The following is a 21,668-nucleotide window of genomic DNA, read 5'->3' as shown; positions in this document are numbered from 1 at the left end:
AATTTTTAGAATTGACAGAGTTGACCAAGAGACAGGGTTGCCAGCAAGGCGTGAATACAGCTCGATGGGAAAGATGGGAAAGCATTATTTTAAACCCTGCCTTAATGTTTATTCATAACATTAAAAAGGGACAGAAACTTGATAAATCAGTTAGCAGAACAGAGTTGGTAAATGCTTGGGTGGTATGTACGGATGGTAGTAAAGTTAAGGAGGACGAGGGGCAAGCCAGGGGGGCATCCATTTTTTAAAAAAAATTCAGGAAAGAAAATGGTGGAGAAACAGGGAGTAAAGAAACAGGGAGTAGCATGGAAAAAAACTGAGACACTGATGGAAGAATGGTCACTAGAGTATGCAGGCCCTCTTTTTCCTAGGAGCAGCAAAAGTCATTTGTACTTTTTAATCAAAGCTGATAGCAGCACGGAGGACGTTGAATTAGAGAATCAGTGGCATCTGGAGCAAAGGAACTGTATCAGAACTAAAACATCCAACCCAATTAAATGATAAAAGAGGGATTATTATAATCCATAGGCAACCTATCGGCAGCAAACGAAGAAACATAATTAGTGAGGAATTGAGAATATGGGATGATAGATCAAGGGCTGTTATTAATGGACCCCAGTTAAAATGATTCATTGTGAACATAATGAAACATCGTGTCAAGGATGTGGCACGTTCTGTAGCCCAGTAGTTTGGACAGGGAGTAATCATATGAAATCTAGGAGAATGGCAGATATAGCATTCAGGTGAGTTGATATTGCATTTAGAACGACAGAAATGGGGAAATGCTTCGGCTCCCAGGGAAATTTGGGGAATTCAGTTGTCATGATTGTTTTGTGAAACATCAGGCAACACTGATGGTCTAAGTTTATGACCGCATGATAGCTTTTGACCATGGGATGGTGTGATAATGATAAATTGTAATTACTGCAGAGAAAACCAAGCTGACGACAGAGTGATTGGGAAAGGATGTGCAGGATTGTGAAGAAGTGATAAACTTGTCATACCAATTAGTGAGGGAGTACGTAGTTTAAGAGATGTTGGGATGACCCGGGGACGTAAAATTAGCCTAACAGTGTTTAGAGACTGTATCACTGCAATGATGCCGTGTCACAGGATAGATCATATCCCCAAACCGCTCGGACAAGAGAAAAGGAATGTTTGCTTGTGAGTGGCAGGGGATAACTGCACTTACTAGTATAATGGAATCAGTGGAGCGGGATGCCAGGGAATTGAAACCTGTTAGCAGCATCAATAGGACAGATGATAAAGTGAAAATGTCATGATTGGAAATTACTTCATTAAAAATTCGGTCATAATCAAAATTGAAGGAATTAAAGTACATGCAGTAGCAATATCCGACATGTATCAGGGAAAGTTTCGACCCGCTTGGATCACTGAGTTAGTAAAAGAGGAGTTTGAGATTCTTCGAGTCTCACTCAGGGATGCAATGATAGGAGAAGGAGGCTTAACAGGCCTTAATCGTATGAGGTACGTCAGGGATGAGAAGGGAATTAAATGGAAATCCGGAAGTCGTGGAGAGGGCACATCTGGAACATCCAAACAAGAATAGAAAGATACAAATTAAGAAATAGGGCCCTCTCCGCCTTTGACCTGTTCATTTGGTTTTCAGATGAAGCAAAAATATCACAGACGAAGAACGAGAACTACACTCCAGAGAAGAATGTTTTAGACAGTATGGCGGGGAAAACTAATGATACAATAGGCTACATATTTGAGGGAATTAAATGACAGAGCCCAAAAGGAAAACCTTACGGGTTAGAAACAACTCAAAATATCAAATTATTCCTCAATAGTGAAACCTCCGGTCAGACATCTCGAACTGCACGTTAGCTGATGGATGATCTGTGGTCTCCACGGGGTATGTACTACGCGGTGGAGTTATTCAGGGTCTTGGCAGACGGCACCGACTGACGAGGAACCCCCGCATTTTAAATGACAATAGTTTAGGAATTTGGGCAGCTTATAAACACGTTGGTAGAATAGGCAAACATGTGATCAATTAAATTTAATGCAGAAATGAGTGATACATTTTGGTAGGAGGAACGAGACACATTTTGGTAGGAGGAACGAGAGGTGACAACATAAAATAAAGTGTGCAATTCTGAATGCGGTGCAGGACAAGAGACGTGGGGGTATACATGCACAAACTGTTGAAGGCGGCAGGTCTGATGAAGTAGTTAAAAAGACATAAGAATACTGGGCTTTATAAAAAAGGGAACAGTGTTCTAAAGAAAGGAGGCTTTGACAAACCTGAATAAAACACTGCTGCAGCCTCAATTAATACTGCATCCATTTCTGGGCCCTAAACTTTAGAAAGGATATGGAAGCATTGGAAAGGGTCAGAATTTTTTTTCCAACTCATTCTGGGAGGTGAGCATCACTCTCTCTGGGCCAGCATTTACAGCCCATTCCTAATTTGCGCCTGGGCTAAACAGCTGGCTTTTAAGGCAGAACAAGGCCAGCAGCGCGGGTTCAATTCCCGTACTGGCCTCCCCGAACAGGTGCCGGAAAGTGGAAACTAGAGGCTTTTCACAATAACTTAATTGAAGCCTACTTGTGACAATAAGTAATTATTATTATTGATGTACTGCAGTTTTGCCATGAATATGGTTAGCATTTGAAAGCTTCAATTTTTCCACAAGGTTTTGTCTTTCACAATATTTAATTGTACATCTATTAAATACAGAAAGAAAATTATGAAAAACTAGATTGCACATATAGGAGTAAAAAGCAGATAGTATATCATCTTTGTCCTCACTTTCAAAGCACAAGCACTTCATTTTACGTTAATGATGGAAAGGGATAAGTATACACCGCAGGGCAAGAGTTATAGCTGGGGGAAGGGCAATTATGATGCCATTAGACGTGACTTGGGGGGGATAAGGTGGAGAAGTAGGCTGCAAGTGTTGGGCACACTGGATAAGTGGGGCTTGTTCAAGGATCAGCTACTGCGTGTTCTTGATAAGTATGTACCGGTCAGACAGGGAGGAAGGCGTCGAGCGAGGGAACCGTGGTTTACCAGGGAAGTGGAATCTCTTGTTAAGAGGAAGAAGGAGGCCTATGTGAAGATGAAGTGTGAAGTTTCGGTTGGGGCGATGGATAGTTACAAGGTAGCGAGGAAGGATCTAAAGAGAGAGCTAAGACGAGCAAGGAGGGGACATGAGAAGTATTTGGCAGGAAGGATCAAGGAAAACCCAAAAGCTTTCTATAGGTATGTCAGGAATAAGCGAATGACTAGGGAAAGAGTAGGACCAGTCAAGGACAGGGATGGGAAATTGTGTGTGGAGTCTGAAGAGATAGGCGAGATACTAAATGAATATTTTTCGTCAGTATTCACTCAGGAAAAAGATAATGTTGTGGAGGAGAATGCTGAGCCCCAGGCTAATAGAATAGATGGCATTGAGGTACGTAGGGAAGAGGTGTTGGCAATTCTGGACAGGCTGAAAATAGATAAGTCCCCGGGACCTGATGGGATTTATCCTAGGATTCTATGGGAGGCCAGGGAAGAGATTGCTGGACCTTTGGCTTTGATTTTTATGTCATCATTGGCTACAGGAATAGTGCCAGAGGACTGGAGGACAGCAAATGTGGTCCCTTTGTTCAAAAAGGGGAGCAGAGACAACCCCGGCAACTATAGACCGGTGAGCCTCACGTCTGTAGTGGGTAAAGTCTTGGAGGGGATTATAAGGGACAAGATTTATAATCATCTAGATAGGAATGATATGATCAGGGATAGTCAGCATGGCTTTGTGAAGGGTAGGTCATGCCTCACAAACCTTATTGAGTTCTTTGAGAAGGTGACTGAACAGGTAGACGAGGGTAGAGCAGTTGATGTGGTGTATATGGATTTCAGCAAAGCGTTTGATAAGGTTCCCCACGGTAGGCTATTGCAAAAAATACGGAGGCTGGGGATTGAGGGTGATTTAGAGATGTGGATCAGAAATTGGCTAGCTGAAAGAAGACAGAGGGTGGTGGTTGATGGGAAATGTTCAGAATGGAGTACAGTCACAAGTGGAGTACCACAAGGATCTGTTCTGGGGCCGTTGCTGTTTGTCATTTTTATCAATGACCTAGAGGAAGGCACAGAAGGGTGGGTGAGTAAATTTGCAGATGATACTAAAGTCGGTGGTGTTGTCGATAGTGTGGAAGGATGTAGCAGGTTACAGAGGGATATAGATAAGCTGCAGAGCTGGGCTGAGAGGTGGCAAATGGAGTTTAATGTAGAGAAGTGTGAGGTGATTCACTTTGGAAGGAATAACAGGAATGCGGAATATTTGGCTAATGGTAAAGTTCTTGAAAGTGTGGCTGAGCAGAGGGATCTAGGTGTCCATGTACATAGATCCCTGAAAGTTGCCACCCAGGTTGATAGGGTTGTGAAGAAGGCCTATGGAGTGTTGGCCTTTATTGGTAGAGGGATTGAGTTCCGGAGTCGGGAGGTCATGTTGCAGCTGTACAGAACTCTGGTCCGGCCGCATTTGGAGTATTGCGTACAGTTCTGGTCACCGCATTATAGGAAGGACGTGGAGGCTTTGGAGCGGGTGCAGAGGAGATTTACCAGGATGTTGCCTGGTATGGAGGGAAAATCTTATGAGGAAAGGCTGACGGACTTGAGGTTGTTTTCGTTGGAGAGAAGAAGGTTAAGAGGAGACTTAATAGAGGCATACAAAATGATCAGGGGGTTGGATAGGGTGGACAGTGAGAGCCTTCTCCCGCGGATGGATATGGCTGGCACGAGGGGACATAACTTTAAACTGAGGGGTAATAGATATAGGACAGAGGTCAGAGGTAGGTTCTTTACGCAAAGAGTAGTGAGGCCGTGGAATGCCCTACCTGCTACAGTAGTGAACTCGCCAACATTGAGGGCATTTAAAAGTTTATTGGATAAACATATGGATGATAATGGCATAGTGTAGGTTAGATGGCTTTTGTTTCGGTGCAACATCGTGGGCCGAAGGGCCTGTACTGCGCTGTATTGTTCTATGTTCTATGTTCTATTTTGCTTGTAGCAAGTTCAACAATGGATCTACTAATATAACAATGGGTCCACTAAAATAAAGCAGAAACAACCATGCTCAGTAATTCAGGGGAGTGTTCGAATTACTTACTTCGGAAATAAAAAGGGTCCCATTAATAGCCACAAAATTTTCCTGAGCGTATTTCCCATGGATGTTCCAGTCAATAGAAATGTTTCCCTGTCCAGGAGCACTCCTTTCAATCCAGAAAAGCAAACTTTCCCCTACAAATTAAGAAGCAGAATCAGATTGGACCATCAACACTTTTTCAAAAATACAGGCAAGCAGCTGTATGTTTAGCAGTCATGCATTATGGCTTATTAACCAAACACTTCATGCAAAGTTATACAGAGAAAATAAAAACAATATTAAAAACAAACATTTGTTTAATATTGCAGTCAGTAAGTGTTCAAACTACATATCGCAAATGTAACAAACTAACAATGTGAAGGTTAACTCAACTGAGAAAGACTTTTATTCCCAAAGTACTAATGACAGAGAAATTCTTTTGAATCCTGAATACATTTTACAATACAATACAAACAAAACAAAATAATTTTAAAACAACCCATCACTCTCTCGGTGTAAAATAGTTTTCACTTCTACATTAATACTAAAAACGTAGCTAGTTCCCAAGCTTTGTTCAAGAAAATCAATATTATAAAAAACAATACCATAGTACACGCTTTAGGTTGAAAAGTCACAAAATATTATGAATGAGGGAGGCATGCAGTGTCTGTTTTACTACATTGCATGAAATACAATTTACAAAAGCTACAATAGATTAACAATTTAGTAAAGAATTCAACTCAACAAATTCACTTACAAAACAATTACAGAATAACCAAATTAATACAGCTTCCATTTATTTCTGTGCAGCAGAACCAAGTGACACGGGGTTGTGTTACTGGCATTGAATTGTGAATATGCAAGTGGTATATATGGCCCCAACCATCTTCAGCACCCCATCTGTCATGGGTATCCTGTTTGATTGAGTTGGTGATGGAATTCATCTTTGTATCTGTGGCTGTAGAAGTGCAGAATGGTTACAACATAGACTACCTAGTAGATTTATTGCTCCTGCGGTTTCATCAGGGTTTCCTGCTTGAAGAGAGCCAAGTTGAGTTTCATTACTGCAGGGTTACAACGCTACCTGAAGTTCAGGTTCAATTTTAGCATTGTGAAGAGTCAGAAGTTGGGGAACGTTGCTTTTATGTGCAACTTTCATGAAAATTTGATGGCGAGTTACTTTCTTGAGTCGCTGCAGTCCATGTGATGGAGGTACACAAAACAGCAGTTAGGAAGGGAGTTCCAGGATTTTGATCCAACAATAGTGAAAAATGGCAATAAAGTTCCAAGTCAGGATGGTGAGTGGCTTGGAGGGAAACTTCCAGGTTGTGGTGTGTCCATTTGTCTGCTGTCTTTGTCCTTCTGGCAGGTAGAAATCACGGGTTTGAAATGCGTTGTTGAAGGAGGCTTGGTTATTTGCTGCAGTGCACCTTGTAGATGGTACACACTGCTGCCACTGTGCCTTGATGGTGGAGGGAGTGAATGTTTAACTGGTGGATGGAGTGCAAATCAAGTGGGTTGCTTTTTCCTGGATGGTCTTGAGCTTCTTGAGTGTTGTTGGAGCTGCACTCACCCAGGAAAGTGGAAGGTATTCAAACACACTCCTGACTTGTGCCTTATACATGGTGGACAGGTTTTGGGGAATCATGAAGTGTAGAATTCCCAGCCTTTGTCCTACTCTTGTAGCCACAGTATTAATATAGCTGGTCCAGTTCAGTTTCTAGTCAATGATAACCCCCAGAATGTTGATAGTGAGGAATTCAGCAATGGTAATGCCATTGAATGTCAAGGGCAATGATTAGATTCTCTCTTTTTGGAAATAATCATTGCCTGGCACTTGTGTGGTGCATATGTTACTTGCCACTTGTCAGCCCACACCTGGTATTGTTCAGGTTTTGCTGCATTTTGACATGGACTGCTCCAGTATCTGAGTCATCGCAAATGGTGCTGAACATTGCACAACAAGTGAACATCCATACATCTGAACTTATGATGCAAGGAAGGCCATTGATAAAGCAGCTGAAGATGGTTGGGCCTAGGACACTACCCTGAGGAACTCCTGCAGTGAAGTTCTGGAGCTGAGATGATTGACCTCCAAAAACCACAACCATCTTCCTTCGTTCTAGGCATGGTTCCAACCAGCAGAGAGTTTTCCTCCTGATTCCCACTGACTCCAGTTTGGCTAATGGTACCGAACAGTGTGCCATCATCAGTGAACTTCCTCACTTCTGATCTTCTAATAGAGGGAAGGCCATTGATGAAGTAGTTCAAGATGGTTAGGCATAGTACATGACCTTGAGTGACTCCTACAGCGATATCCCTCACTGAGATGATTGACCTCCAACAATCGCATCCGTTTTCCTTTATGCTAGGTACTCCAACCAGCTTACTGCTGTCCCCGATTCCCATTGACTTCAGTCTTGCGAGGGCTCCTTGATGCAACATTTGGTCAAATGTTGTCTTGATGTCAAGGGCAATTACTCTCATATCACCTCTGAAGTTCAGTTATTTTGTCCATGTTGTTACAAGGCTGTAGCTATATAAGGAGCTGAGTGACCCCCATCAGAACTCAAACTGAGTATCAATGGGCACTATTGCACTCCGTGCAATATTTTTAGAAAACGTCAATAACAACAGATATGTATGAGCTAATAGTTGAGGATAGTGGTCAAAGTTTTCAAATATTTGTTTACAGCATGCTATAAAGATACAGGCCCTTGGAATTGATCTGATTATTGAAAGAACCATATGGACATTCCATAAAACTTAAGAGGTGGCCTCTAAGCATGATTGGGAAAGTTTATATTGAGGGAGAATTCAGAAAAGAGAGAGTAAGAGGCACTGAGATGAACATTAAAATCATTGAGGATGAGGATGAAGTCAATGTAGAAGCTCAGGATGGAAAGAAGAAACAATAATTTGGTGCCCAACTTGAGTTGGTGCTTGTGGGCACAGTAGACAATGGGGTTTCAAAGCTGGGATGAGGGGACAGAACAGGTTGAACGTACTGAGAAGTAGGGAGGAAAATAAAGGTGTAAGTTTATAATAAAGAGCACACAATTAATGCATACTTGCAGGAAGTTCAGAAATTAATTCTCCAACAGTTTTTAAAATATATTTACATACGTTTAGTTATTACTAGCGTGTTCTCATATGGATCAGAATTAGAAAACAGCTTTAAATTGTCCAAACAGAACTATACTCTGTGCTTATGAGTGTGTGTATATGGTTATGTACACACCTGGATGTGCTGTATTCCTAAGTGCAAAAACGATTAGGCAACAAGTGACCGTTTATAACATGCATATGAAAAGAAATGCCAAGAAAACATTGCATGTTTCAAATATTCTCATCAAAAATAATCTTCATGTTCTCGATGGTTTGTTTATGAACTCAAGTCACCAAATAAAATATGTTGCAGCTTATTTTGAAGTATTGTTATCTTTATAAATGTCTCACTAATTGAAGTTTTATCTACTTAAAATAATAAACATGCGTTTGGAACAGCCCAAAGGGTTATGCATTGAAACATGCAATCATCTTTACTGCCAAGTAATTTACTTTACAGCAAAGTATGAACATAACACAACACAAAATACTTCTAATTGGCTGTCTGTGTTCTTGTTCCACAATATTTTCCTGAAATTAACAATGCCAAATTGGCAAACTGTATGTATCAGCCGGAACATTGCGAGATGCTACTGCATGCTAAATCCATGTACAGCTATAAAAAAGGCATGCAAAAAATATATACACTTGCATTTACCTGCAAGGCCAAAGTTTATATGAATGTTAATCATATTTATTCTACATAAAAATATAAGCAAGGGGTTGTAAAATCATAAAAGGAGAAGAAAAATGTATTGGCTTTAGTTGCAGTATGACGTTCATTTAAAAAATTCTAAAAATTGGAAATAATCTTAAAACAAAAGATCAACCATTTATTAAGCTAAAAAATACATTGAATGGTTGTATGTTGCAATTAAAAATATGTTTGCAAATCAAAAATCACAAATGGAAAAAGTTACAATTTTAGAAAATAATCTTTAAATGTTGGAAACAATTTCAATTCAAAATGGATATTCAAAAAAATCGCCAAAATTGTTAATATTAAACATACAGAATGTTGAAAAATACACTTCTGAAAAATATAAAAATGACAAACTTTTGAAGGAGACAAGCTCAATAATTCTGCTCAAAATAAATGTTTTCTTAAAAAGTGTGAACCTGCATTTCAAACATTGAAATATAAACAAAGTTTAAAGAAAATGTTTCTGAAAATAATGTAACTACATTATAATGATACAGAAATGCATTGTGCTAATAATTGAAGCATTAAGACATTCTACAAACCGTAACATTGGGTGGAATTTACCGAGCAACTCGCCGCATGTTTGTCGGCAGCGGAGGTGGCCTGCCAGTGGGATTTTCTGGTCCTGCCATTGTCAATGGGATTTCCTGTTGAATGTACCCCTCATCACTGCGAAACCCGAGGTGGGGGTGCGCCGGTAAGACTGGAATATCCCGAAAGCGTGAACAGCCGGTAAATTCCGCCCATTATTTGTTTTGCCGGTGCATACAATATTGCATTGGCTTTTAAATATAGTCTAATGAATGACAAGAAACTACCCACACATTTAAATACAGAAGTTGGGACACAGGAATGTTACTCAAACTTTGTGGCCCTAACATGTATTCTCTCCCATCAAGATCACAATCACAAATTGTACACTTGACTTGTGCATGGTTTTCTGACCATTATCTCTAATTTATGCTTTGTAATTTCAGAAAGGTATCCTCAACAAAAGCCTCAAGTCATAAAAATACTCTTTGAATCACAAATTTAACAACTACATTCAGAGTTACACCCAACATACTTTTAAATATCATAATTCACTGTACAACATCTCTCTCTGTGAATAAAATATGGCTTGCACTTGTGCAGGACTCATCCAATTGGAACATCTAAGGTGCTCCACACAACAATTGCTTTTCAAGTGTGGTAATTGCTGTTCTTGGCATCAACAGAGAAATTCCACCCAGCAATGGAAATGAGAATAGGAAGTAGAAACTACACGCTCTTCCTGGAATAGTGTCACATATTTGAAATTTGTCCCTGCAGCATCTAACTAGGAAGAGGACACCATGGCTTGCCTCATCCAAAGGATGGATATAATGTGAATATATTTTGAAAATACATGTATTTCAAAAGTAATCTCAGATTTACAGTTACTGCATGGCTTTATACAAAGCTATTGCACCCAACTAAGATATCGCTAGAATTACCTATGGATCATAAATAAAAAATACAGTAGGTCTGACCATATCTGTGGAGAGAGAAGAGAGCTAACGTTTCAAGTCTAGATGACTCTTTGTCAAAGCTAGAGAGAACTGGATATAGGGTCAGATTTATACTGTTGTGAGGGGCGTGGAGTAGTAGGGCTGGCTAGGGGGTCAGAGATAGGTGGAGATTGACAAAGGTGCTATGGACAGAAAGACAAAAGGAATGTAAATGGGGGTTACTAAGGCAAAGAAGGATGCTGATAGTGGCACATAAAGGTGGGGTGCCTGAGGAGCATCGAGAGATCGGGGCGGCACTCTCCCTGAGCTGACAAGCTGAGTTCGTCAGTGCAGAAAATGAGGTAACTGAGGTCTTGGCGGGGTAGAGAAAGATCCCACTATACCCACCCAATACAGGACTCTGTTTTTTGCGTTCTAAATCGTGCCCAATGTTACCACATCCTCTACCAAGTTATGGTATGCTTATTCAAAACCAAATCAAATATAACTGAAGCTTATCTAGGTCTCTTTTGAATATAATAACTATTGCAAATTACACTCCATTTATAATTATTTAAAAGCCAATGCATTATCAAGATATGTATCCCTTTTGACCAAAATTGATAGTTTTTATTAGCCAATCAGAGCTGTATTTAAGCTGGAACAGTCTTTCCAGAAACATTCATGCAAAGACATCCCATCATAAAAATATCAGCTCAAACCACATCAATGACACCTTTAAACTGGCAAACTGAAGACAGCATTTTTCATAAAGAACCATCTGTAATAATTTCATCATTTTTACAGAAGTATTAATATCAGATGATGGATGGTTAAAGTTTCCATTAATTATTTTGCACTACAATTAAAATAATCAATTTTCACTCTTTTACAGTTAGCAGGAGATAATTCTAACTATGCCTATGGAAAAATGACAATTACAGATGGCCCAATAACATTCCTACATATTATAAATCATGTAAGAAGTCACTAGTGATCATCAGCATACTGTTCCCAAGATGTCTCGAGCAACAACAAACTCTTGTACATAATTGGTCAAAGTACCAATGTTCAACAACCCTATTGATGCACTGAAAATAAGTTTGTCAAACATGATTTATAATAATCTCTTGACAGGACCAGGTAAAACCGCCTGGACTAGAATCCTAGAAAGAAGCAATGATGGATTAGTCCTTAAGAAAATACCTTCATCCTGTCAAAATTCTGTAAAACAAAACAGACGCCAAATAACTCTTCATTTTCCAGTCTCCAACTGGCCATGAAGCAAGCGATATCCTGTTGCTTGGTAATGATTGCAATGAACAGCCAGTCTAAAGTAGGTTGAGAAACAGTCACACTCTGGATTGCTTTCAGCTACATTTTGGTATGAGTTAATTGTCAATTTAAGGTATATCCTGGATTCAGTCTTTTTTATTTTCCTCATTACTTGTGAGCTATACTGAGATGCATAAAACCATGAAGGTGATATCACCGTTGATTAAAATGTAACTAATTACAGTATCAGGAGGATAAAATAAAAACAATCAGTCACAAAATCCAACAAAATTATTTTTCAATTTTACATACATGTAGAATGTTGGTTATTATTCTATCCTCCTACATTAATTTTGTAAAATAAGAATTAAAAAGGCATTTGCCATGGTCAAAATAGTAAAGCAAGGCTTCGAAAGACTGTGACACTGCAGAAATTGATGACGATTATCAGAACTGCTGTCATTATACACAGAAACCAACCTTCAGATCCAATGACAGACCGGGAGGATGCCTGAAAACTAATTACTCCTGCAACATAATCATTGGCTAGAATGATCACAGTGACAGTGTCGGAGCTGGGCAGAATACGACTGCCACCTTCAGTGTGCGTTAGACGGACGAGAATGGTTTCATTGTCTTCTGGTTCTTCATCATCCACAATTATTAATGTGACAATTCTCCTATTCTCACCTGCATATAGAAAGAGATGAAGTAAGGTTTCGTTTTTAATGTACCATCCAAAACTGCTTTGACAATTTTCTTTCTATACATTAATGAACGAACGTCTCAAGCACCACACACCTGTAAAACTTAGAATCCTTTTTTTCTGTTAAAGATGTATTAAAATAAGCCAAGCAAAATTGAAACAATTGCGCACACTTTAATATCTGATGAAAATCAGCTTTAATACTGTTAACTAATTTTTAAGAAACTGGTGTAAAAAGTTGACTGATATCCACTTTCACAGATGCATTTAAAAGGGAGCGAGATAAGCAGATTCGGGTGAAAGAAATACCCTGTAGTTGATAGGGTGAAGCGAAGTAAGGCAGGAAGAGAATATAAACACTGACATTGACTTGCTCAGCCGAATGACCTGCTCTAAATTCTATACAAAAATTCCAGCCATATTATCTGATGGATGTCAAGTCTAAGATGAGAAAGAAAAAAGAAAAGGAGTACGAGGAGAAAAAGGTAAAATGTCATTAAGTTCTCATCTGCAAAGCAATACACCAAGTATACTTCACACATACCTTCTGCAAATGTTAAAACGTCACCATCACCAATGAAATCAACGTTTATTGTAGCTGTGCCACCAACCACGCTCCACTCCACAGTAACTTCACCAAGACTTCCACCACTCCTATCTATGACCAGTTGGATAGTTGCCTGACTTTCTTCCATTACTTCAAGATAATGTCCTTCATCTGTGGCATTAGGATTTGTACTGTAAATCAAAAAGATCCCAAACGCATCTCCGTTCATAACTATTACAACAGTAGAGATATTTGGTTGGCTAATTGTAGGTTGGTTTGCTGGAGTGACCATTCCATTCATCAGCTCCACATTTAAAAGCAAAATGGCAAATTTTTCATCACGTTCTGGTTCACTGTCAGTTTGTATTGAAACCGAGAGATTTGCAAACTCATCGCCTTCATGCATGATAGTCCATGATCCGGTAACTGGCTCATAATCACTGCCAGCTGTTGCCTGGGTACTCAGAAGAGCGGAGACGCTTGAACTATTCTTGTGATATATTGAGAGCTCTGTGCTATTGGTCAGTATGTGAGACAATGAAGCGATCCAGGAGCACTTGGACATCCCGGAGTTATTTGTAAACGAGAAGGCTAAACAAGTTTCTTCCTTGAGGCAAACAGCTGCACACGCATGTAAAGCATCCTTCTCCAGAGAAACATTCCCCTGAAGAATAGGTTGGCCATTTGCAATTCCAGTAACTGGGCGTTCATAATAAGTGAATATGTCCTGTCCCTCTGCTATCAATGGGTCCACAAAATCAATTTTGGAGGTGCTATAAAATACACGCAGTTTCCCAAAATGGCCACCACTACATTGAAAAGAAAGCACAATTAAATCTTTTATCAGAAAATATGTCCAAGCCCCACCTTAACATACTGTATTGTTAGTTTTAAGCAGGTTACTGTCACAGTGCTTGGAACTCAATATTCAGTTTTGGCATGAGTCAGTGTCAAAATGTGTCTCGAGCTTAATCTCAACAGTCTAAATGAACTTTAACATCACAGGCCCATATGTCACACGCTGTTTAATTAATACAACTGACCATCAATAAGATTTGCTTTTATATATCACTACAATTCAGAAAAGTGTCACGTGCTTCACTTGAGGATAATTAGATAAAAATTAACAAGCCAAGAGTATTTATTTTGGAGAGGCTATAAACTTGGTCAAATAGCTAGGTTTAAGGAGTGTCTTATTGAAAGAGAGTGACTTGGAAGACAGAGAGGTTCAAGGGGAGCATTTCAGATTTTGAAATCGAAACGGCAGAAGGTAAAGCCAATTATGGTGCTACAAAGGGAGCAGGGTCTGCAAAAAAGGCCAGAGTTTCTGGAAGATAATGCCTTTGGGTATTCAGACGCTCTTTCTCAGGGTGGAAAAGCCAATTACATGAGGACATAGGTTTAAGATGCAAGGGGGAAAGTTTAGAGGAGATGTGCAAGCAGGTTTTTTTTTTTTACAGAGGGTTGTGAGTGCCTGGAACACACTGCCGGCAGCAGTGGTGGAAGCGGAAATGATAGCGGCATTTAAGAGGTATCTTGATGAATTATTTTAATACTTTCCTTACTTCCTCTGCTCGTCATGAATAGGATGGAAATGGAGGAATATGGACCCCGGAAGTGCAGAAGGGCTTAGTTTAGACAGGCATCTTGATCGGTGCAGGCTTGCAGGGCCGAAGGGACAGTTCCTGTGCTGGACTGTTCTTTGGCCTTTAGCCATCCTATGTTTAATTGGAGGACATTACAGGTGACCACGTAGTGGGTTTCAGGCAAAACGTGTGATAACTCAGGGGTAGCAAAATCGGTCAAGAGCAGTGATGTTAAGTTGGGCATCTTCAGTTTACATGTGGGACCTGACATCATGATGTTGTCAATGGCCACCATGTAGATAAGAAATTATTAGATCCATGGAGGGGAGTAAAGTAAGAAGGAATGAGAAGAAAATCAGTAGCCAAGGATTCTCTTGTTACAACAGAGAAGGTCATGGTGAATTGCATTCTTAAACTGCTGCAATCCCTGTGGTATAGGCACACCAACAGTGCTGTTAAGCAGGGAGTTTCAGGATGTTGACTCAGCAACAGTGAAGGAATGGTGATATAGTTCCAAATCAAGATGGTCTATGAATGGAGGGGATCCTGAAAGTGATGACATGATCATATACCTGCTGTCCATAATAGGAAAACAAAGCTAAATATTGAGTACAGAAGGAAGATCAAACCATTCTGTATGTGTCATTGTTCTTCTAGGTGATAGAGGCCACAGGTTTAGAAGGTGCCGTCAAAGGAGCTTTGGCGAGTTGCTGTGGTGCCTCTTGTAAATGATACACATTGCTGCTACTATGCGCCAGTGGAGGAGGGAGTGGTTGTTTAAGATGATGGATGGGATGTTGTTTTATGTGAGCTAGTTTGTATTGAATGGTGTTCATTTCTTATGTTATTTCAGAGTTGAGTGGGGGATGGAGAGGGAGTTGTTGAGCAGGGGCAAATGGTTTTGCCCACTGTATTGCAGCCTTACAAACACAAGCGCATCCAAGGAAGCACTTAAATCAGAGCACTGAATTGAATCATCAATCAGGACACTGAAAGAACCACTGTTCATGGTAGTGAAAAGCTGTACAATTCATGAGCCATTTGGGAAAAAATTCACTTCCCAGCCACTCGGCAGTCACCATTACTGCCTTGGTGCTCAGAAAGCCCAAATGATCGGCCTGCAACCACAATGGTGGTCGTGACCCATGGTCTGGGAATCTGTGGTAGACGGTGAACAGGCTTCGGAGACTCAGGAGGTGACTTACTCACCACAGAATTCTGAGCCTTTCACCTGTCCTTGTAACCACAGTAATTAAGGTCTGGTCCAACATCTTGTCAATGTTCGCCCCCAGGATATCAATGGTGGAGTATTCAGCAGTAGAATGTCAAGGGACAATGATTATCTTCTCTCCTGCTGAATGCTGTCCAGGTCTCGCTGCATGAAGACATGGACTGCTTCATTGTCTGAGAAGTCGCAAGTAGAACTGAACACTGCAATTTTCAGTGAACATCCTTACTTCTGACCTTATGATGGAGGAAAGGTAATTGATGAGGCAGCTGAAGATAGCTGGACCTGGGACGATTGGTCTCCAGCAACCATAACCATTTTCCTTTGTGCGAGGTATAACTCCACCTCAATTAACTTAGTTATACTAAGGCTCCTTGATGTCACAGTCAGGTATGTGCTGCCTTGATGTGAAGGGCAGTCACTCTCACCTCTTGAGTTCAGTTCTTTTATTCATATTTGGATCAAGCCTGTAATGAGGTCTGAAGCTCAGTGAATTCTAACAGAATGGTCATGATGGCAGATTTGAAAGGGAGGGAGAGGGAACGTATAAAATATCGGCTATCATAGGGCCAGGAAAGGAAGTTGTCTGGTCAGCAATTTAGTGGATTCCCTTAGTTCCTATATCTTTGATTTTGGCATTACTATTTTTGGTCCATGGATCATTAATGGAGACATACTTTAGACGAGCAGAGGAAGTAAGGAAAGTGTTAAAATAGTACACTGTGTTATAAATTTTTGTATTTTGGACAGAAGAACCCAGATTTTATGGCACTCAAAAGATTGGTTGGCTCGTGATCAATGGATTGGAAGGGGACAGTATTCTGCCCAGCAACCAATAGCGATTGGTTCCTGTCAGTTGGAGTTTTTTGGAGAGAACCCGGGAGAAGCCACTGGGCCCTCAAGTGGAAGCAGCTCTCTCACTCGGCTCTGCTGCCTACTGTCTGAAGGCAGAAGCTTCTAGACCCTGAAAGAAGAAGCTGTCTCCTGTCTCACTCACTCACATGCTGGTTTCCTGCTATTTCTGTGAGTCTACAGTGATAAATAAATACAAGCTGAAAGAATTGATAACATCCATCTGAAAGCCTAGACTGCAGAAGGAAGATCGGAAACAAAGGCCAGAATTCTCCGTCCATTTGTACCGGCAGGCTTCTCTGGTCCTGCTGCAGTGAATGGGGCTTTGGCTAGTACCAAATTCTCCGTTCTCGCTGGCAACGGTGGCAGGGCGAGCTTGGATTGGAAAATCCTGGCCAAAGACTCTCATCGTTTTACTTTCATCATTATTTTACACCCAACCATAACCATTATGTATATAGACGATGGGGCTAGTTAAAGGGGGTGGTGCTACAGATTAGATAGCAATTAACCAGTTGTATTTGTTGCCTATTTACTTAGTTACTTGTGTTAATTGTGTTTAAATTTACAAACCTAGTGACTGTAGTTATTGGGCAGCCGAAGACCTTGGGTATTTAAAAAATTAAACTTAATTTCAACCATGTTGTGACTTCAGGTCAAATGGGACTGGAATTGACCACGCAATGGCCCAGGGTACCGTAACAATATGATCAAGGAATTAGGAGGTGAACATGATGAGGTTGGCAAAAGCATAAAGGCATGGCATCTGATCCAGCACATTGAATCTACAGGGGATCTGCAGTGTCTGAGTAGGGCAAGAAACAGTGAGGCTTTTCAACAAACCAGATTGAAGACCCCTCACTGAGACACAGAGAGCATTAACCAGGAAGTATAAAGCAAGAATGATTAATCAAATTTAAATGATGTACAGAAAGTGAAATAGAGATTGGGGAAGACAGCAGGGAGAGACCAGGTAAAAAAAACTTCTAAAAGTCTAACTAAATTTACCAAATGTGCTCTTTTCCTTCACTGAATATTGCAGTTCACGCTTGTATATATAAACGTCCAGGATCAGCGAGGTTGTTTCATCGCATCACATAACGTCATCACATATCAAGCTGTTAAAAAATTACTTCTGAGTGCACTCGTCCTAACCATTTCAGCCTATTTTAGTATGGGACTAGTGGGCAATCAGCCCAGATTCAGGTTGCTGCACACATTCTAATGCCAAGTCTATCATTGGGGACTACAACTGAAAATCCTGTGGAGGAGCAGGGTGTCCTTGAGTGAAACATGTGCATTTGTCTTTAATTGAGCAGGTGTGTACAGTACTCCAGAATTTGCTGAGTACACACCTGCACAGTTAAACGTGGAAATCCTAGGGCGGCACGGTGACTAGCACTGCTGCCTACGGTGCTGAGGACCCGGGTTCGATCCCAGCCCCGGGTCATTGTCTGTGTGGAGTTTGCACATTCTCCCCGTGTCTGCGTGGGTTTCACCCCCACAACCCAAAGATGTGCAAGTTTGGTGGAGTGCCCACACTAAATTGCCCCTTAATTGGCAAAAAATAATTAGGTACTCTAAATTCATTTTTAAAAATCAAAAATAAAACTTGGAAATCTAGAGGTTCTGGCAGATTTCCTCCATTGTAATGGTGCGCATTGTTTGACCTCATCATTATTCTTTTCAGAAAATATTGTTATCCATTATGTTATGACCTGAATGTCACATAAAGATGGATTTAATTGCTAAACTCTCACAGCATGTAGCACACCTTCTTTTCACTGTGATATTTTTTATGGAATTTCCTTCCAGTGGTTCCTGAACTCTGTACATCATTTGTGTGAAGTGGACAGTACCATGTGGGTTGTCATTTGCTGGAACAATAATGTTTGCTACATTGTTCCTTCCAATGGAGCTTCCATAAGTAGAATGGGTAAGCTTCACTTGAATGACCTGTATTGGGAAGAAATCACTTTAAAATTAGTATACTAGCCATTTTCAAATCAGCCACAAGTTAAAATTACCATAATTCTAGGTGTAAAATTCAGCCCTTATTCTCTAGAAATTCTTGTTTGCAGAAAATACTTTCCCTATAGTTTTAACAATAATAATAAGCATTTACTATTAGAAATCAATTTGGTCTTCACCCTTGCATTACTTTGGACTTTTTGTATCCCTTCCATCTTTAAACTACAATGATTCGCCGATACCATAAAAACCACTACTGGGCTAAGATGTAGAGCTCTATCTTGAAAAACTTTGTCTGCATTATAAATTTTTGTGTCTTCAGAAGGACAGGTTGTTTTCAATAATAACATTATTTCAGCAGTATCCAATGAAAACCAACTGCGTAGATTTTTGATTTGCCATCAGGGCATAAACTGGCATTATGGATTAAACATAAACTAGCTTTGTACATAGAAAACATCCAAGTTTCTTCTCTTTCAAATTAATTAAAATGAAAAATCAGGTGATTTCTGTAATGTGAAGGTGATTCACAATGCCCATGTAGTAAAGTTAAAAATCAATTTTACTGTATCGGTCTGGACCACAGCTCTCTTGATCTTTTGACGGAATCTATTAAATTGTTGATTCTTTTTAAAGGAAATATTTTTTACTTCCAATCATATAGGGGCAGCAGAGGCAAGGCATTTTGTTCAGCACAGGTTTTGTCTTGCTGGTCATTACACACACAAGCTTAAAAAGTGGTTACTGCTAGCTCTGTCAGTAGATTGTAGAGAAACAAACATATGGACTAATTTTAATCCGGAATGTGTTTCACATCGGCAGAAGGGCAGTAATTACGAAATACACTCACCGGCCTCATTTTCACAGGAACATTGGCATTTGGAACTGGAGTGGGCCATTCGGCCCTTTGGGACTGTTCCACCAGTCAGTAAGATCGTCGCTCATCTGATTGTGGCCTCTGTCCTCCATAACCCCTCAAGTAATTTATCTATCGAAACTGTACACACAATTCCAGATGTGGTCTCACCAAGGCCCTGTACGCTGCAGCAAAACCTCCCTACTTTTATATCCCGTTCCCTTTGCAATAAACACAAATATGCCATTTGTTTTCCTATTCACTTGTTGTGCCTACAGGTTAACTCTTTGTGATTCATGCATCAGAACATCCAGATACCTCTGTACGAGAGTTCTGCAGCATCTCTCCATTTTTTCTATTTTTCCTGCTGAACTGGACAAGTTCACATTTTCCCACATTATACTACATCTGCTAAATATTTGCCCCCTCACTTAAACTATCTATATCCCTTTGCAGACTCTTTACCCCCTCTTCACATCTTACTTTCTTATCTACCATCGTGTCAATGAAAATTTAGCTACCATACATTTGGGCTCTTCAACTAAATCATTGATATGCATTGTAAATAGTTGAGGTCCTGGCACTGATCCCAAGGGCACTCCAGAGCTTGACAACAAGAAACCTGTTAGCTGACCAATCCTTTACCCATGTGATTATGTTACCCCCTACACCATAAGGTCTTATTTTCTCTTGTAACCTTTGATGTGGCACCTTACTAAATGCCTTAGAAATCCAAATACAACACATTTACTTTTATCCACCTTATTTGTTACTTTACCAAAGAATTCTAATAAATTAGTTAAACACAATTTCCTTTTCATAAAACCATGGTGTCTCGACTTGACTGCATTATCATTTTCTAAGAATCCTGCTGTAACCTCCTTGATGATGGATTTTAGCAATTTTCCGATGACAGATATGAAACTAACAGGCCTATGGTTTCCTGCTTCCTGTCTCCTCCTTTCTTGAATGAAGGTGTTACATTAGCTACTTTTCAATCTGTTGGGACCTTTCCAGAGGAAAGGAATTTATTCTGAGGAATTTATAATCAATGCATCCATTATCTCTGCAGCCACTTCTTTTAATATCCCAGTATACAGGCAATCAGGTCCTGGGGACTGGTTGGAATAGTTTTCCCCAGTAAGTTTTCTCTAGTAATGGTGATGTTTTGAGTTCCTCCCTCCCTATCACCTCTTGATTTTCAAACATTTTAATAGGTTTTCCAAGTCTTCTGTAATAAAGACAAATGCAAAATTTAATTTGTGCTACAATTCATCCATTTCGTCACAAGGGTATATTGTGGACTCCTGGTCCTCATTTAAATATCGCCGGCCTACTAGCCACAAGAAAGAAAAGGAGAAAGAGGCAGAACAGCAACCAGAGTGGGAAGATGTCTCACCTTTAACTGGCCATCAGTTTGAAATCAGTGTCAAGAGATGGGTTTCGACAAGAAGAGCTCCTACATCAGACTCCTATTTATTGACTACAGCTCTGCCTTCAACACAATAATCCCAGCCAAGCTCATATCAAAGCTCCTAAACCTAGGACTTGGCTCCTCACTCTGCAACTGGATCCTCGAATTTCTAACCCACTGACCACAATCAGTAAGAATAAACAACAACACCTCCTCCACAATAGTACTCAATATCGGGGCCCCGCAAGGCTGCGTACCTAGCCCCCTACTCTACTCTCTGTACACACACGACTGCGTGGCAAAATTTGGTTCCAATTCCATCTACAAGCTTGCTGACGATATGACCATAGTGGGCCGGATCTCGAATAACGATGAGTCAGAATACAGGAGGGAGCTTGAGAACCAAGTGGAGTGGGGCAGCGACAACAATCTCTCCCTCAATGCCAGCAAAACTAAAGAGCTGGTCATTGACTTCAGAAAGCAAAGTACTGTACACACCCCTGTCAGCATCAACGGGGCCGAGGTGGAGATGGTTAGCAGTTTCAAATTCCTAGGGGTACACATCTCCAAAAATCGGTCCTGGTCCAGCCACGTCGACGCTACCACCAAGAAAGCACAACAGCACCTATACTTCCTCAGGAAACTAAGGAAATTCGGCATGTCCACATTAACTCTTACTAACATTTACAGATGCACTATAGAAAGCATTCTATCTGGCTGCATCACAGCCTGGGATGGCAACTGCTCGACCCAAGACCGCAAGAAACTTCAGAGTCGTGAACACAGCCCAGTCCATCACCAAATCTGTCTCCCATCCATTGACTCCATCTACTCCTCCCACTGCCTGGGGA

General features: G+C 40.5%; 1 protein-coding gene across 1 annotated transcript in view; it reads right to left on the bottom strand.

Annotated features, from left to right (window-relative positions):
• Positions 1-21,668, bottom strand: part of adgrv1 (adhesion G protein-coupled receptor V1) — a 981,490-nt gene that overhangs the window by 718,621 nt on the left and 241,201 nt on the right. Inside the window, exons 32-35 of the mRNA XM_072516264.1 lie at positions 18,351-18,532; positions 12,908-13,719; positions 12,138-12,347; positions 5,127-5,257 (exon numbers count right to left, since the gene is read on the bottom strand). Of these exons, the coding sequence (XP_072372365.1) occupies positions 5,127-5,257; positions 12,138-12,347; positions 12,908-13,719; positions 18,351-18,532 (1,335 nt within the window). The remainder of the gene's footprint in view (positions 1-5,126; positions 5,258-12,137; positions 12,348-12,907; positions 13,720-18,350; positions 18,533-21,668) is intronic.

The sequence above is a fragment of the Scyliorhinus torazame genome, chromosome 9 (genome assembly GCF_047496885.1).
Source record: "Scyliorhinus torazame isolate Kashiwa2021f chromosome 9, sScyTor2.1, whole genome shotgun sequence".
Taxonomy (NCBI): domain Eukaryota; kingdom Metazoa; phylum Chordata; class Chondrichthyes; order Carcharhiniformes; family Scyliorhinidae; genus Scyliorhinus; species Scyliorhinus torazame.
Note: the sequence above shows the minus strand (reverse complement) of the source record. Positions and strands in the feature narration are given on the sequence as shown.